Source organism: Cottoperca gobio, chromosome 15 (genome assembly GCF_900634415.1).
Source record: "Cottoperca gobio chromosome 15, fCotGob3.1, whole genome shotgun sequence".
Taxonomy (NCBI): domain Eukaryota; kingdom Metazoa; phylum Chordata; class Actinopteri; order Perciformes; family Bovichtidae; genus Cottoperca; species Cottoperca gobio.
This window is the reverse complement of record NC_041369.1, coordinates 11,966,377-11,984,804: the sequence shown is the minus strand read 5'-3', so window position 1 is coordinate 11,984,804 and position 18,428 is coordinate 11,966,377. Positions and strand designations below refer to the sequence as shown.

The window sequence follows — 18,428 nt, the reverse complement described above, 5'->3', positions numbered from 1 at the left end:
TTTAGCTCATCTATATGTGCTGCCTGAATTAGCCCAGGCTGTCATGGCACACCGTACCTGGTTACTCCTGAGTGACCGCCACCGCTCAGGTAGATTACGGACAATTTGCTCTAAAAACGAATTTAAAAGAGGCATGCGTTTCAGAAGCTCCATGCATGGCTAAGCCAATCAAATGCTCTCTGACATTACGTTTATCTGTAGCTGGTCCTGCCTGTATCCTAAAATCCCCAAGAGCTACAGTACAGTCCATGGAAATCAATTTATATTTGAGTTATGAAGAAGACACAACTGGGAAAAAAAGACTGTTTAAAGCTATAAATTACAGCCCGAGGAAGAGAACTAAGTACAAGTTTATGTGACATATCGAAAAGTTTGCCAGTGAACAAAGAAAACTGTATTTTATATTCACAACACTGCAAACTAAGATTTAGTTGTAGTATGCTTCATATTGCAGCGAATAACAAATGTGTGGTGTTGACCACTTTTGGCGGATTGAATAACTGGTTTAAAGGGGCACTACGCTGGTTTTACAGATACAGGTTATTTACTCATCATGAGGAATACTACTCAGCCTGTTCAACAGTTGTGTAATGTATTCTGTTTTTGGCACTTGAGCGTTGGCTTTACTTTTCAGCACCGTAGTTTGCAGTTTGGGTAAAACAGTGTCTCAGAAAAACCCTGATAATGGGTGAAAACCCTTTTTAAGTTCACAATTATGTACAGTACATGTTGCAACTTTAAGAACAGATTCTTAACCTGTAAGGAAAAAAAAGTATTTAATGTTCAGAAAATTAAGTTTGCCACATTTTCTAAGAAACCTTTTGTAATAACAGTAACCGTCGGAAATTCTTAACTTCAAGAAGCCATGATCTTGCATTCACACAAATACTCAACTTCTTTAGGAGCTTTTTCCTGTTACACAACTGTATTTACAGCTCTTTACCCCGTGGATATTGTGGTTGCTGGTCGTGCAGTCCTCCCTTGCGCACTCCTCCCTCTGCTCGACTCGTCGGAGCCGTTCAACAGCGAGAGCTCTCTCAGTTGCTCCTGTCTGATCTCGTCATTGTAGTCCTGCGGGAAACAAAATACAGCATGACACATTTGTCTTCTGACTGCAGCAGATGCTCGCTACAGTAGCAAATGTCATCTAATCAAAATGATCTTGACACACACACAGGAAACACATGGCGTGTTCAGTGAATACTCAATGAAGAATATTTTCTTTTGGTTATGGTTGGATACGAAATGCAGGGAAGAGATTAGTAATGTGGGAAAACACAATACATCTTTCTCAAAAGAGCCGTGGGTTCATTGGCAGCAGTAAGTTTGTATGGTTTAAAAAGAGGGAAAAACTACTTTTCTGTTAATGGGTTTGCAGAACTATTGTGTGTTTTTGACAACAAATTGCCTTCTGGATGGCTGGAAGACAAAATAACACAAAAAGAAAAGGGACATGATTTCCAAATATTTTCCAAAGAACAACGACATTCATGACTTAAATATAAAGAACACCTACTTCTCACTTTAAAGCAACAGAAACATATTCCTAATTTTGTCGGCACACACAGCCAGTAATTGACAGTTTTAGAGTAATATTGTTTTGTGAACCGTTTTTCTCAACCCGTTATCAAACATGATACTGATCATTACGCAGCAGATAAGGGAGTGCACAATGCAGTATTCATTATCTTGTCATTGCTGACAGATAAACAGGCGTATTTCTCAGAAACACACAAGCAAACCCACAAGATTTGGTATCCTGGGCTAAATATTGTTGTAATGACAGCTAAACAAAGGAGGCAGCAAACGGTTTCTTTGGTCGTCAGTGTTTTTGACAGCCACATGTTCTAACTTTTGTTGGGTCTTTGTGACCGTATGGACGTAACGCACTGAAAGCAAAAAAAAAAACCTACGTCCTCCAGAATACATTTTAAAATAAATAGGTTATTACAGACAAAGTTGGACCAAGAATTAGTTTCCAGAAATGTAAGACAGTTAAAGAGTTGAAAACAATGTCTCCTGTTCTCAACATTACTCGTAAAGCTTTTATAATCTTTACAACATAGAGTGAAGCATTAATCCGACCCGTAAATAAACTGCACATCGATTCATGAGATATGATTGTGAGTAGAGTGCATTGACAAGTGAAGACGGACCATTTTCTACAGTGTAATCTAACACTGTCATGCTACATGTTTTATTATCTTATACTTATAAGGTCACGTGCCCCACACTAAGAAATTAGTGTTTTCACACTCATTCTCACAGTTTTAACTGTTGTTCTCAGATCGTCAATAAAAGCCTATTACTAGATTTTACATTATTCCGTGTGAACAGCAAACATTGTGAAACTCTCTTAATGTGTAGAAAGTAAAAACTAACTCAGTATCTGTCTCTTGGTGTAACAATTCATACTTTTCTCAGCTTGATAATGTCTGTGGGTCTTTTCAGCATAATTGTATCAATATGTGGAAACAGTTTAGGTCTTCCTCCATGTTTTCTTTATTTTTTACCTGACTTGGATGTTTGACTTTCACTGTGCAGAATGATTTTCAGTTCAACACTTTTCTTTCCTCACTCATCTCCTCTGTAGTTACTTTAAATCTGAGTTTAAGACGTTCGACATCACAACTAGTTTAGTAGCTGATTGTTGTCAAATATGCAGTGGATCCAGTGCACATATAGTGAGAATGGACTTTTCAGTTAAGTTAAACATCTTGTATCCAACAGTTAAAAGGTTCCCCGTAGACTTTTCGACCACTATTAACGCTACGTGGGTCCGCTCTGCGCCAATAAAGGCTTTGAGGAATAAGTCTGCAAGCTGGTAAACATGGATGAAAACAGGTCAGGCTTTGCAAATGTTTTATAAGGAAGGAAACACTCAAAGCTAAAAGCTTTGTGAGTAACACTGAATGTAAAAACAAACTTTGTTTGTTTACAAGAACACTCCACGGGGACCCTTTAAACTTTGCATATTCATAGATTATGTAAAGTTTTAATGGGGGAGAAGGAGTTCTTGTTGAAAAAACTATATCAGAAACAAATAGTTTCAAGAGTATTTCTATATGTCTTAAAACATGGCTGGAGGGGATCTTTAAGACTAGATGATACCAGAACATCTTTTCTTTTTACCATAGCCAGTTTGATGTTCTCCTACACAGAGGTTTGATGATGATACATTATTCAGGTGCTAATAAAGGAAAACAACAAAAGCATGACATTTGTCACACGTAAGCTTTGAGTATTTTGAACATTGGATCTCCAGCTGGAACCAACCAGGGACATCAGCGTGTATGCGGTGTGCATCTTAACCACCAGTGCACCACAGCGGTGCAAGAACTGAATCTGTGTACACCTTGCACATGTAACACTAAACATCAGCATCATTTCCCCCCTTTTCCTGTCACGTTGTCCCCGCTCTACATTTACACCAATAGGATCTGTGTCATGTAGGGACTTATATGATGAACAGATGTTGACTCCCACATGTCACAGAAGAAGAAAAAAAACCTCAGTAGATTTCCAAAACACTTGACACACGGCACACATGTTCTTCTCCTGTTAATGAATTAATAAGGCCTACAGTGTTGTGATGGAAGGAGACAGGCGGGGCTTTTAATTGGAAAGCTGGCAGCTTATCCAAAGCACAACAAACCTGACAGAGCTTGTAAAAGTTGACTGTTGACATGAGTATACAGAGATAAACCCCTTGCTGAGGCTTCTCGGGTCAGACTGTTTGCTCACTCAGATTAATTCTGACCGTGTATGACCTTGTACACACACACACACACACACACACACACACACACACACACACACACACACACACACACACACACACACACACACACACACACACACATTGCATTTCACTTTAAGGGGTCTGCACATGTAGCATGGCAATACCAATCCCTCTTGTGTTTTTGGGTCTACATGCTACATGTCTCTGTTGCTGGCTGTGTTGACTGATTTCTTGCCATTTAAAAAAAATCTATTTTGTGATATGAGTCAGTTGGCTGCAAGACCATTTATGAAAGAACTACATCCTTGGGACATTTTTTCTGGCAAAAATACCAGCGTTTTTGGATAATCAATGTCAGTCGATCTTTAATTCAAAGAGATGTTGATCTCCTCTGAGACCTTGAGGCATCAAGTGACGTGATTTTACAGAGAAAATACATTTTTTCAAAAGAAATAAAATTTGAAAGGGATTAACAAACAAAGACAGCAAATCAATCCCATCTTTTGAATCAGTCTTTGTTGGATTACTAATATGGTTCACTCAAGGTAGAGACTATTTGATCCATACTATTAATATCACTATAATGAGATCCCTATTATCGCATATGACGATGTCTGATGTATATATGTCAGGAGATGCGCTAGTTGCTTTTGGAGGACGAGCTAAAAATTCAGTGGTAACCTACAGCATTTTCAGATTTATGGTACCCGGAGATTTCAATTTTCAAGAGCTTACAAAACGTGTGTTAAAATCTATCTGGTTTTAGATCAGCTGACGAAAATGCTCCCACAAAGTGTCGTGTCTGCAGTGCTGGATGGGCAGAATTTAAGTATGTGATACATCATGTTCCCTTACACAGCAGGCACACAGGTCAATTTGCAGGGACGAACACAAACTCGCATTGCAGAAATGGCACCCTTGGACGATTGGGTTTGTTTCAATCCACAACGTGTCAACGTCCAAATACACACAAATGATTTGTGAATAATATTGTTACACGCCGGAATTTATTAAAACATTTCAAAAGCAGTGGAAAAAGGAGACTTCAAGAAAGACCAGTGCATGGTGAGTGGGTTTACTTTACACCTCTTGGAGACGACGCACATTCCTACAGTGTCTGAACACTTGTCCAAGTAAAGAATGTCTGAAAACCTATCACGGTGCATGTCCTGCATAACAACCTACTGAAAGATGTTCCTATCCTCCCAAAGCACATCAGGCCAGTTGATCCAGCGGCACAGAAGCATCTGCAGCAGCAGCTGTTAATCTGCATTTTGATATGACGTTTGTTCAATTGTGTACTGTATATCCTTATGTTTTTCAGCATGAGCTGCTCATTTTTAGCTCATAACAAACGGGGTGTAGATCTGGACTTTGATGATACCAAAAGTTGAAATGTATTCGTATAAATTTGGACATATGCTTGTGCATTTCACTTCAGTGGATCAGGTTTGATACTGAATACAGGAAAGAATCAGTGCTACTATCAAGGTTCTGATGCAGCAAAGTGAACCACAGTGTGCTACCACTGCACCTGAGAATTGCATAATATTACATTGCATATATGCATATATAGTGTGCTATTATAGAACAAAATCGGCTACTATTGCATAGCAAAAAAACACACTTTCACATGACAAGTTAACTCAACACAAATTGCACCTCCTTTATTTCCCCAGCAAAATTGGATGTACATCTTTAAGAACACCTGCGCTGTCTGGATCATGCCGATGACAGTGCACATAAGTGCTTGCCTCTACAACACCAGCCAACTCTTCAGTTATGTTGCCCTTGCTCATTATTTGGGACCATATCAAACAGATTACATTGAATTTTTAATAGAATGTATATTTTTGTTTGACGTCACGTTTGACTTTATGCAAAAACGAATTACTACCACACATCATCTTCAAGCATCTGTGTCACCCTCTGACTGCCAAAATGCCATTTGGCCCAGGATGAAGGCCACACGCTCATCCAGCTGACAGCAGGAGCTCTTCTCCAGTGCTTCTCGTGCTCAGCCTGTATATACAGTATTCTACTGATTAGGTTCCTGTTTTCATACATTTTTTTCTAGTATAAGCGTAACTGTGAGCCGACAGCACTGACAGCATTTCTGTAGTCAGATTTTGCTTCACGGCAAGCTCCTGTTCACACAAGCTTCTTTTCCTCAATCGCTTCAACCAGTGATGAAGCTCACAGTCTGACAAACTGTACTTCTTGGCGGTCTGTGTGTTCTATTTATGCGTGCATTCACTAAAACATACACTAATTATGCATGTGTAATTGTAATTGGAAATGGTCACACAGCTTGTTCATGTGATTGTTTCTTTGCATGTAAATTGTGTTTTATATCAGAAGAAATGTGTACACACCATATAAGAAGAAAATAAAATGAATATTTTTTTGGTTCAGTGGGGAGCAGGTTTTGTTAAATAACAGGGCTAAGACCTTTCTTTTTCAGAGTACAAGTGAAAGGAAGAAATGAGAAATGAGTGCGGCACATCTCGCTCACCTCAGCTCACGTGCTCTGGCACATACTTAGATTTTCAGCTGCCACCAGCAGTGTAAGTCACTTAACTACACATGCAGCGCTGTGGGAGACAGCTATGTGTCTCTGTGATCCTGCCTGCTGCATCACTTTGACTTGAGTTTGGTTTCTGAAGCATAATGTCACACAAGCAGGGGTAGATTAGCCACTGGAGCAGAGCAAGTGTTCCTGGTGGGCCGGCAGAGAGAAGCAATAGTGATGCACACGAGCTGGCTCGAATCATGCATGTTTGTAGCTGGATCATAAATTCTGTCCTCTTGGGCCAACTTGTATTTGGTGCATTCTACATTTGACATGCTGAGCTGACAACACACTGATTTAAAAGAAAAAGTAGACCACCGATTTCAAATTTCTTCTAACATTGTCAAACTCAAGATAGATGGTTTGAAACAAATGCATTCTTCCTCATTGTCAGACCTGATGGCTTCATCACCCACAATGCAATTCAACCGCTGACAGTTCAGTTAGAGATTCAGGTGTGTGTGTAGTGGTGGCTTATGTAGCCTCGAGTATCTAGCCTCAAGGAGAGATGAGCAGCTGACTTCAGAGGTCGTAAGCTCTCTTCTTTCAACTCCACACCTTCATTCTCAAACTTTCCCAACCTACCACATTGAGTAATTTATCAGACTTCGCACAGCTTCCTCTGGAGCCACAAAAAGCTTTACAACTTTTTTCTTTTTTACTCCCTTAACACCAGATAACAGACTTTGATGTGTAAAATCAAATCAATCACCCCGTTGTAATAATTCCAATCCAATAAACACATTTACATTATTCTGCCTTTTGGAAATGTAAGAATTCAAAGTTGAATTAACAATATTAGTAAGTTGTTAAACCGATGCTGATTATTTTAAACCAAACCAATGCCCACTAGCAATTAAATTGAAGTTGCACTCCGACAACACAGTAAACATCTCCGTTAATACACAGTGCAGCAATAAAAACGAGATAAACAGCAGGACACAACTGCCACTCTCTACCAGAGGCAGGAAACATCTGTCACTATGGATACTGACAGATGCCTGTTGTGTTACATTATGCACTTTATTTGCAAAACCATAAGACCCCTGAAGCAGCATGCATGTGCTATAAAATAAATGATATGGTCTTTATTTTTTATGTTTTTTATTGACGTGGACATATGCTGAATTTAGATGTTTTCTTCGTTTCTAACTTACCTAAATATTTTGGGGTTTGTCCATACTCACTATGACGAGACAATATAAGGAAGGGAATGTGTGGAGCTAAATCTGTGTCAAAAGTTTTGATCATTTAAAATAAACTTTGAAAAATACAATAATATATTCAAACTAAAAATAAGTGTATGAAAAGATTTTTCAAGTTGAATATTATTTGGATTCAGTTCTGTAATTCTTTGGAATAAATTAAGAACTCAAATAAAATGAAAATAAATAATTTATTCCAAAGAATTACAGAACTGAATCAAAATAATCTTCAACTTGAAAAATCTTTTCATACACTTGTTTTTTGTCTGAATATATTATTCTATTTTTCAAAATTCAAGATCAAAACTTGAACCTTCAGTTTCAAATGATCAACACTTTTGTCCCGGATTCATCTCCATAGAAATGTAAGACCTAATTAGGCAGTAAAATATAACTTACAATGTGACGTTTCCCTCCCCAATATTTAGCACCTTTCACTTATTAGCATTTATAATAATAAATCAGCACTGGAGGTTTTATTGTCCACGTCCACCTGCGACAAATATGGCAAACAGTGCTTTCTCATCCGCAGTAATAATTTTCAAACCTTTTGTAACTTAGTTTCAACTTACTGTTTGGTTCCCTCCTATAGTCACTCTGCGTAATTAGTTCTGCTGCCAGATTTTCACAAAAGACTCAAACTGTTGGCTAGCATACACTGTCTGTGCTTATTGAATGTGTGCTCCTATTTAAAAAGAAATGTATTACAGCCAATCCTATGTGTACACTAATTAGAAAACATTACTGCACTCTCATTAGAATAATTTAGAATACACAATACCCTTTTTCATATAGTGCGGCGATGAAGCGAGAGCTGAGAGTCTGCCAGCAATACATTTATATTCTAGGAAAGACTGTGTGTGGAAGTAAAGCATCACATTTACTGCAGTTTATACAGTGACCCAAACTACCAATACATAAAAGCCCACTGCTAATCTGACCCTTTTATTACTACAACAGGCTGGTGTGGATTGCACAGTATAAAGCGCATCAGAGCACAAATGGGTTGTGAAGCAAATTAGCATTTCTGAGAAAATGTATGCCTTGTGTGCAGTTACACCACCAATCTGATGAATGTTACTTCGGCATCGGGTTTCACAAAGCTTGTTTTTTTTACCATACTGTATGAGCACATTAACAGTTCCAAAATGTGCTCTGGATGCATGCATCATTGTACATCAGGGGCCAGTTCTGTTTTTAAAGCCCTGACTTCTCATCATAACTGTTTGCTCCAACAGATAATGATTCACAGGCTCATGAGTTGCTGTTAGGAGAGGTAGGCAATGAGAAGTACAATACATATGTCTAGCTTTTACTCGACTTTCTATGAAATATTTGCCATCCTTTAAAGATCTGTTTGAAGACAAAGACAATTTAATATGGGAGACATGTCTAGTGATTACATGTAGTATTCTTTCTGAAAGCTAACACACAGAAACACCAGGAGCAGTTTAATAACCCTGTATTTCTTTACTTGTCTTTTGTCAGACAGGAGTAGGGTGTAATGAACTGCACGGTGCAGATACAGTATCATAATCCTCCTGGCCCAGCGAGAGACATGCTTGTAAGAACATGGGCTCGGAATAGGAAAAAGCAAGAACTCCATGAAGTAGACTCATGCAGCACAATTCCTCTATTAGGCTTGACACATTTGCAAAACTTGATTAATATTTACAGCTTAGACTCAGCTACAGTACACAACATGCACATTAATTATTGCTCAGTTCTCCGGGCTATAAGTCGCCGGAGTCTTGCAAGTATTTCCATACTGCACTTTAATTGCTGAATACATTATTTTCATTTGTAAGTAAGGGCATGTAGTGCAGGGTAGTGACTGTAATGCAGAGGAAACACTTCTATCTTACATACCATGCATACTGCAAACTCTGTGTTAATAAGCACGGTTGAGAAATTATCAAGTCTCAGAAATGAAAATTAGGAGGTAAAAATAAATTATTAAACTTACTGGAACTAGGAATTTCTTTATCTCCTCCAAGGCGTGACTCATGCGGGAATAGGCCTCTCCAGGTGGAGCAAAGACTTCAATTAAAACGTGAAGATCATTACTCAGATGGGCGTATTTGGCCTCCCTGCTTTTCCTTAATTCTTCTTCCTGTGGAAAAAAAGACAGCAAGAGAAGGATTCGTACACATGAAATAGAACCCAAATTATATTACAAACTTTTTGGGATAAACATGAAGTAATTGCACAACATTGGAAGTCAGTTTTCTTTATATAGTACATTGCAGGTTGACAAAACAAAGCAGGTAAACTCTGCTGATGGTGAGAGATGATAGCCTGTTGATTTTATCTTCAGTACGTCTATATAGCAAAAACTAAATATATGATGGATAAGATTAATGACTAGAGACATTTGGACAATTTTTTGTTGCTCTACCTGCTGAAGGTTGCCACTGAGAATGCCGTGGTCAGAGGTGTGGACTCAAATTACTCGACTTGGACTTGGTGCATTATGACTTGTTTAGGACTCCAAACTCAAAGTTTGGGACTTGGGACTTGCCTTGACTTGGGACTGGAGTGCAAAGATTTGAGGTATACATGTGCAAAACAATGACTTTGTCCCACCTCTGCTCGTGGCTCTGTGTGATTATACTTAGGAACAGCAGTGGTTTGAGCTACTGTAAGCATGCTAACATGCTCTTAATGACAATGCATACATGCTGATTTTAAGCAGTGTCATTAAGAGTGTATCTTTACCATTTGCTTTTTAGCCCTTAACACTAAGTAGCTTTGCAGGTATTTTAAATAACCAAAGTACTGGACAAATTAAAATGTTGACCTGGGGATCACCAACGTCAGTTTCATGGCAATCCATCCACCTGTTGTTACGGTATTTCAGACTGGACCAAAGTGCTGGACTGCTTGCTTGCTTGATTAAACATTTAGCCAAATTCATTCTTCCTACTGAACAATCATTTTGAAAATAGAGGTTTTGCAATGACACACAACTCGACCTTTTTTCCTCCTTTCATCATAAACATCTCTTGGAAAGGCCGGCTACAACCCACAGTAACTTGCGAGTTTCAAGACGAGGAGACACTTGAGCAATCACTACATTCATTACCAGAAAGACCCTTGTACCTCACACAAAAATTTTTTTTAATGCTATGCGGCATTTCCCTCACTTAACAGAAATAAGAGGACTTCTAGAGCATAATTATTGCAATTACTCCTTACATCTGCCACTAAAAAAACCAGACAAGAATAACAGACAAGATATTAGAGCTCAGTCACAGATTCTGGCACCGGGGATGCTGTTGGTTAATGTATTTTTCTTCCGATAGAAATTGCATTTTGCGATTTGTTGTGAAGAAAGCTCTGCAGGCCCTGCTCCAAACAGCTCCCAGAAATGTTTAAATGGATTGACACCCTGTGACACAGAAATGGTATATAGTTCAAGTCATCTTGATGGACAGTACATGATGAATTTATAACTGCTAGTGCCAAATGGATGTGAGAGAACATCAAGGAACAAAATGACAGAAATAGAGCCCATCAAAATGGCAGGAAAGGGACAAAAATAAAAATCATACTGGTACTGTTTTATAAATGGATATCACATACAGATTGAGGAGGACATGTTTATCTTTAGGCCTTTTAGTTTTCAGACAGTCAGGCAAAAAGTGACTAACGAGGTAACGAGGTGCAGCTGGGGAGGCAGCAGACTGATTAGCAGATGAGGGACAGGTGTGCCATGCAGGAAAACACACAGAGGACTCCTGGTGGACAGGTGTAGGCTTGAAAGATTTGATAAATAAAACAACACACACGCACACTCACACAAACAAACAGCAGGTGCAGTGTTATTTCTGTTTCTATATTAATTATAAAATTACTCTCTAAAGATCCCAGGAACATAAGAATAGAGAAATAATTTGCCATGGTTTCCAGGTTCCCTTTATCAAATAAGAACTTCCATTATTGTCACCATAAATGGTGCGAAACAAAACAAAACAAAGATATTCTAAAACAATTGAGAAATCTAAACAAAAGACAATTTCACATATTAGAAAATGTGTTTTTGACTGTTGAACGTCTCGCATTGCTGGATTAGTGTAAGCTCCCCGGTGTGTTCAGTTCAAGCACACAATATTAGTTTTATCAATCCTTAAAGCAAAAGAGCTCCACAGGATAAATGGTAAAAACGCAGAGAGAAAAACTAGGGATGCAAAGAGGTGCGCAGTTTGGATCGGGGACATTGAGTTAAAGCAAGTCTACCAGAAGGCACTGAAGTGAGCGAAAGATGTCAATCCATGCATATAATGCAAACTGTTCAAAAGTCTGATCGCAAGAAAAGCCCAATCACTCTCAGCCTCCAGAGGGGCCCCTGCCGGAGGCTTCACACTGACTTTAAAGGCTTAAAAGATCTGTTCTATAGCTTGGGGCCAGTCCTAACTATGTTTAAAAAGAAACCAGTTGAATCGTGAAATCGATTCTACACTGAGCAAATAATTGGAGTAGAGAAGTTTTGTCGACTTGTATTAGTTAAAAATGCAGCTGCAACATACTTAATGTGCCGATTATTCAATTATGCCAAAATATATATCCTTTTAATCCGTTTTCATTCATCGCGCTCTGCAACAGTTGGGTGTTGACTGCTTTGCTCAAGGACACCTTGATGGTGTCTGTTAAGAGAAGCGACAATCCCCAGCCAATCTGGAGATTCAAACTGTTGTCCTTGCAACACAGGGCCGTTATCTACCCTCGAGGAGAAATCAGCTTTAATTAAAAATCACTCCTAAAATTTCAGCGGGCTTCACATTCACTGTCAGATGTGCATGTGCGCGGATGATCGTGTCTCCGAGTTGTTTCAATAGTTTGTCACTGAAATGTTTGGGAGAGTTTTACAGCCAGAGCAGCACACACACACAGCTATAAATCAGTTACCATGACTGCAATGTCTGTGTTTAATCATTCAATATTATATGTTTGCAATGATTTAAGGACTTTAGGATCTCTCAGACATTGCAGTGTTTGCTTTACACAGTCAAGAGATGTTCTATAACTCAGCACCATATAAACCAATAACTGTGCACAAGGTGCTATATTGACCATATGGTGTGATATGTGTTGGTGGGCTGTTCTGATGAGAAATTTCCAAACCTGAGATGATACCCTACGGCTAGACAGATGCACCCTACTGACGAACGGGATGAGATGGCAAAAATGTGTGATGATAACTTTCTCTTGTAATGAGACTTTTGCAATGTCTGTACCACACTGCCTTGTGACCAGCTGCCTCCAGTGGCAGACAAACTTGCAGTCACGACCTTTAGGTGTCAGTCTCATCACAGAGTCCTTCAGACTTGCTCAGACTGTACACAAAATCAATATGGCACACAGAAAACACCAAGCTAAGTCAGATCGCTACATAGCTGGCCAGTAGGAAACTGGGTCTATTATTTTTCCGCACAGCACCATGACTCTCCCTCAGACTGAAACTCCAGGTGAAACAGACAATACCCCATGTTAGTGATACTGGCACTTAGTAATGACTCGGGCAGCTTTTTCTGTGAAAGGAACCAAGAACTTGCTACAGTGCTTTCAGCAACAAACCTGTACTTGTGTCTAGCTTTTAAATGTAATGTTTTTCATGTGTGCTTTATCGTAACTTCTAGCTTTTTACCTCACTGTTCTAATATCCTTGTTTCATAAAAGCACTACTAAGGACAGGTGTTGCAAACTAGCATCTGCTATAAACACTATGATACTTGCATCGGATAGCTGTTTTCAGTTTGTCTGTATATTGTATCTGTCCCTATCAAATAAACCATAAATCAATAAATAATGGATTTATTACATAATATAAAGTCAGGCTGTTCTGTACAGTGCAGTATCGCAACCTAAGCACGGCATGCATGTAAATAAACCAGTATTTTGCATACATTTAGCACCTCTTTACTTAATTTTACACACTGCAGACAAGGTAATGCAGCAAATGAGTAAACTGAATGGACTTAATGGCAGGAAGCCAACATTTTAAATGAACTCTTGCGCCGACCAAGGCACTTTCAAAAATGTGATGGTACAGAAACGTCTCAGTGCCCTTAGTCTTCGTCAGCGAAGGATTTCAACCTCACAATTGGCTTAGATGGGAATTGATGCAAAAAGGTATTACCGATTATTTCTAATTACAAAGCCAAAGTTGTGGAAGAATTTGGGCCTTTAATAACTTTTACAAACGCCTAGTCATCCAGAAGATTAAAGGTTAAATTGCACTTTTTACAGGCATATAAAAGTTAATCTACAATTGGATTGGAAGTGATTTATAACTACAGTATATATAGCTAATACACTACTGTAATTTATTACTACACGTCCATGAAAACTGGACAACTCCATCTGCTGAAATTCGTGTGATATGATTAAACGCTCCACAACAGCTACTGTACTGAATTAACCTTGTGGTGAAATGTATTTTCTCATCTGCTGTTCCCACGGTCAAGAATGATCTTTCAATCCCACTATCATTAGTAAGACTGGTGTTTCTTACTTTTGAAAAATGTGTTATGTTTCACTAAGTCCTAAAGACTAATTGATTAGTTGATTTATTCAACAGATCTGTAAAACTGAGTTTCTCCACACAGAATCATGCAAAGCACCACTTTAAACTTGTGTTATATCAGCTTATGAGCTCATCTCATACCAGAGATGTGCTCATACGTTTCTTGGAAATAAGTCATTAAGCATGAAAAAGCCTTAAGAAAGTGACTTATCAATTGAAGAATCTTAGTCCATCTTAATCCAGTTAGTTGTCTAATTGACTAAGAAGGGGCAACCCTGCTAATAACTGAAATGCACAAAAAGCTCCACTTCGGTAGCTCTTATTATTAAGTGACAACTGGGCAAACTCTGTATGCTGATTAGGATCATCTGATCAGGTTGAAAGCCCCAGAATAGCTACTAAATGGACCTTGAGATACGATCTCAACTAAACTGCATTTAATATGTACAAATGACCACAAGAACCACACTGGTAACAGATATTTTGGCCACCTGAGAGCAGTTGAAACAAGCTGTGAACATAACATTGACATGTCAAAAGCAACATTAGCATTCCTCTGGAATAATCTTTCTGTCCTCCTGGCCAATGTGGGCCCAATATTATTTCTCTTTTAGCTTCGTTGTTGGTCTCTACCAACTCCTGAGATAAATATCTGGCTCCTAAGCTGCTAAATGCTCCAATATGTTCACCAGCTAGTCTCTGTTTGATATTGAGCAGGTAGTGTTCAGTTTGTGAGTTTTTAGACCTTTATTATTATTTTTTAATTGAAAACAGCTGCCTGCTGTGGCCGAAAAGTTTGCTATGAGAGTGTTGAGCGTAAACCAAAATTGTAAGTTGTGGGACGGACTGCAAAACAATGATCTTAAACTCACTATAACGCTCTATAAAGCTGAAGGGTGCTACATATTGGGGTAATACAACATCATAGCACTGCTTTTATTGCAATCTATAAATCTTTGAATGTAAACTACATATTAAAAGATCAATAGTGTGTTTGAGAATCGATACAGTATCGCAAACCATAATATTGCCATACTCGAGTGCATCGATATTTCTTAACACCCCTACATTTGAACTATAAAAAATGTTGATTGTAGGCACTTTAAAGTAGTTGTAACAGCATTATTTTACCCTCAATGTGCTCTGGAAGTAATGCAGCTCCACGTTCACCAAAGAGGTGGTAACACCGCATGTCTTTTGTGATGTCGGGATGTCTGGATCGAAGGCTGCAGTAACAACAGTGATGTAACTCTATAGCAGCACATTGAGATCTGTTAAGAGCGCGAACAACAGACCCAGCACACTGGCTGTGTACAAGCTTGGATAAGTTTGGCTCCAGGGGACCGCAAGTCAGCAGGATAAATGACTTTGGCAAAGAGATTCATTACTTTGCATTCATAATTGACTATTACAGAATATGCTATTAAACAACACACAGAAAAGCATTCCCATTTTCTCCTACATATGTTTGTCAACTGAAAGCCATTAATTCTACTCTGGGTTATTCATCTCAGTTACAGCTCAGATGTTGTTGTTTAGAATATTCTTCTGGGCTTTGGTGGAATTTCAAAACCTTTTGTTTCTGTAAATATTTCCCTGTGATCAATATCTTGGACCTCCCCGACAACTGTATTTCAACACAAATCGATATCTTACCTTGCCTTTATCCCTCATGGACCCTTTGCCAAGGATTGACATCTTCACTCCCGTCTCCTCTTGTAATCGTTTCATGGAATTTCCCCGTGGTCCCAGCAACTTCCCGACAAAATTAAACTGTGACACAGGAGAAAAAAAGCAATCAGATGCCTTATCAATGCTTCCAACATTATGTGAGAAGAGGACAAATAATGAAAAAGCAAACATATGTGAAGACAAATGTTTCTGAACACAGTCTTAATGCATTGGATGGTAAAGGAATTTGATCTATTTGGAGAAAAGGTTAACCATAAAAGATGTCGTTTGCATGACCATTACTCAACTTTTATCAATATTATCTAACGTTCCAGTCCCCATTTATCATGTGAGAGAAAGCTGTTTTGTAGCCTGAGATAAATCAATAGAAATGGGCTCTGTATGTAGCATATTTAAGGTGAATGGGGTTTCTATGCATCCACCCGTTTGCTTGAATCCTCGCCAATCATGTATTTTATTAGCGTTTAGGGTCATCCATGTCGTGCCGAGAAAAAGAAAAAAAAAGAAACATGGGCTCAAACCAATAATGTTCCTGAGACTGTTCCAGAGGTCAGTGCTGAGATAAAGTCAGAAATAATGAGTTTCTTCCCAGTGGGAAATTAAGTAATACTATCCAGATGACAAACTATCAGATTCAAGCCTCTGGGCTCTGACTATCATTTCCCTCTCACTGTGCACCAGCTAGTGTTCATATTGAGAGAAGTAGCTCTGGGTTGTTGTAGGCGCAACACTGCTGAGATTAGCGGTGATTAATCCGAGAGGTGAAACTCACAACTGGGTCGTTTCTGAAGAAAATATGAGCCGAAGATCAATTAGAAAACGAGAGTGTCTTTTACTACTTGAAACACGCCCATAAAAGCTACTTATACTATCTCACACACTTAATAAAATAAAAAAAAGCTGTAATAAATGGTTCGACCTTCAAATGTTTGCTGCTCCATGAGATGATAAGAGACCACCTCCCGAGCTGAACAGGTGGTCAGCCGCCCACCACAACACACTGGCCAACCCTAAAATGATATTAACCTTTTCACAAAGCAGCTTCTCCCACTGTGGCTGAGCGGATAATAACTTCAGTGCCAGCTGTGTGGCTGCTGCAACTCAACTCCAACAACTGCACACTCAGCTTATTTCATGAACATCATTAACGTCATGACTGACTGCTACATCTCAGGTTAGGGAGGTGCCAGGGGACGCAGAGATGAGAGCATCTTTAAAAAAAGAAAAGTCCCTACTGTCCTTGCCTGTCCTCTGATCTAAATGATTAAGGCACCTTCGTGAATGCCTTTCTTCACAGGGGTGGCTTTGACAGGACTATCCTATAGCTGGCAGGGAGCTTGAGAGCAGATGGTCGTTGCAGCTAAGTCGAGAGCGCGCACGCTGGGCGGTAGAAGAAGAGTGGCCTGTTTTCATTAAGCTAATGAATGTCTGGAGCCACTCGGATGCTCCATGGCGAGCAATTTGGGCTTTAGAGAGGGGCACGGTTCGGTGTTAAATGAGGTTTGAAATTATGCAATGTGCCCCCCGCAGGCTCAACACTGATAACTATGCAGATATTAGATGGAAGTATGTTGTCGAATACAACAATACAACAATTACGCACCAAGATATTAGAGGCGTTGAACCAATAGTGTTAAAAGGTGCACTGATCTAATTATTTGTACAAAGTACAAGGAGAAACATTTAATTGAGTGTTTGTGCAGGATTAATTCTGATATATTAATCTCCACATTAAGTCCTTTTATAAAGTTCTGTTTTGAACAAGTCTACAGAGCCTAAAGCAGGAGGTGAAGGTTGAGTCACGTCGCACTAATGCGAATCTGCAAATCTGCTAATGAAAGTGAGGAAAGCATTTTTCACAGTGACTGAGGCCTGTTCCTTAGTTGTACTTCTGAACTTCTGAATCTTTACAAATCTCCTCAAAACTGACAGGTACGGTGGCCTTGAGAGCTCGATGCACTGCAACTTAAGAAAACACAAATAGACAAAACACAAGAACAATTGAAAAAGACTCTCACACCTACGGGCAATTTAGAGTTGCTAACGAATCAAATCTGCATCCATCTTTGGACTGTGGGAGGAAACCGGAGCACACACACACGCAGTCACAGGGAGGAAATGCAAACTCAACACAGAAAGGCCCCAGCAGGTTCAAATGGATGCTTTTATATAGCGCTTTTCCAATCTTTGCGATCACTCAAAGCGCTTTACAACACATGTCAGCATTCACCCATTCACACACATTCATACAGAGTCATAGGCTACCATACACATCAGTGAGTAGGGATAACCATTCACACACACTCACACATCGTTGGCCATTGGGAGCAATTTGGTGTTCAGTATCTTGCCCAAGGACACTTCAACTTGCTGACTGCAGGGGCTGGGGATTGAACCACCGACCCTCCGACCGCTGGACGACCACCACTCAAACGAAGAGCCTTTTTTCCTGTGAGGCAGCTGTGGCACAGTGTTATATGAGTGCAAAGCTAAGACAGTGGAGTACTCTTTTGAGGTGCAGTACATTGAGCTCTCAAAGCCACAGTATACAGAACCCACTTTGAGCACTAGAAACAGAGTGCACCTGTCACACGATACAGGTAAATCGTGTCATTATATGTAATCCATATGTATTATTCTACTTTTATTTGCTTATGCTGGTGTCTAGTTTCATAAATGACATCTATGTAG

General features: G+C 39.3%; 1 protein-coding gene across 8 annotated transcripts in view; it reads right to left on the bottom strand.

Moving 5' to 3' along the window:
* Nucleotides 1-18,428, bottom strand: part of khdrbs2 (KH domain containing, RNA binding, signal transduction associated 2) — a 57,866-nt gene that overhangs the window by 19,449 nt on the left and 19,989 nt on the right. For all 8 annotated transcript variants that reach the window (XR_003833534.1, XR_003833535.1, XR_003833536.1 and 5 more), the window contains exons 3-5: nucleotides 15,702-15,818; nucleotides 9,486-9,632; nucleotides 944-1,071 (exon numbers count right to left, since the gene is read on the bottom strand). Coding sequence is in view for 1 of the 8 variants with exons in the window: in XM_029450021.1 (XP_029305881.1) it covers nucleotides 944-1,071; nucleotides 9,486-9,632; nucleotides 15,702-15,818 (392 nt within the window). In the remaining 7 variants the exon portion in view is untranslated. The remainder of the gene's footprint in view (nucleotides 1-943; nucleotides 1,072-9,485; nucleotides 9,633-15,701; nucleotides 15,819-18,428) is intronic.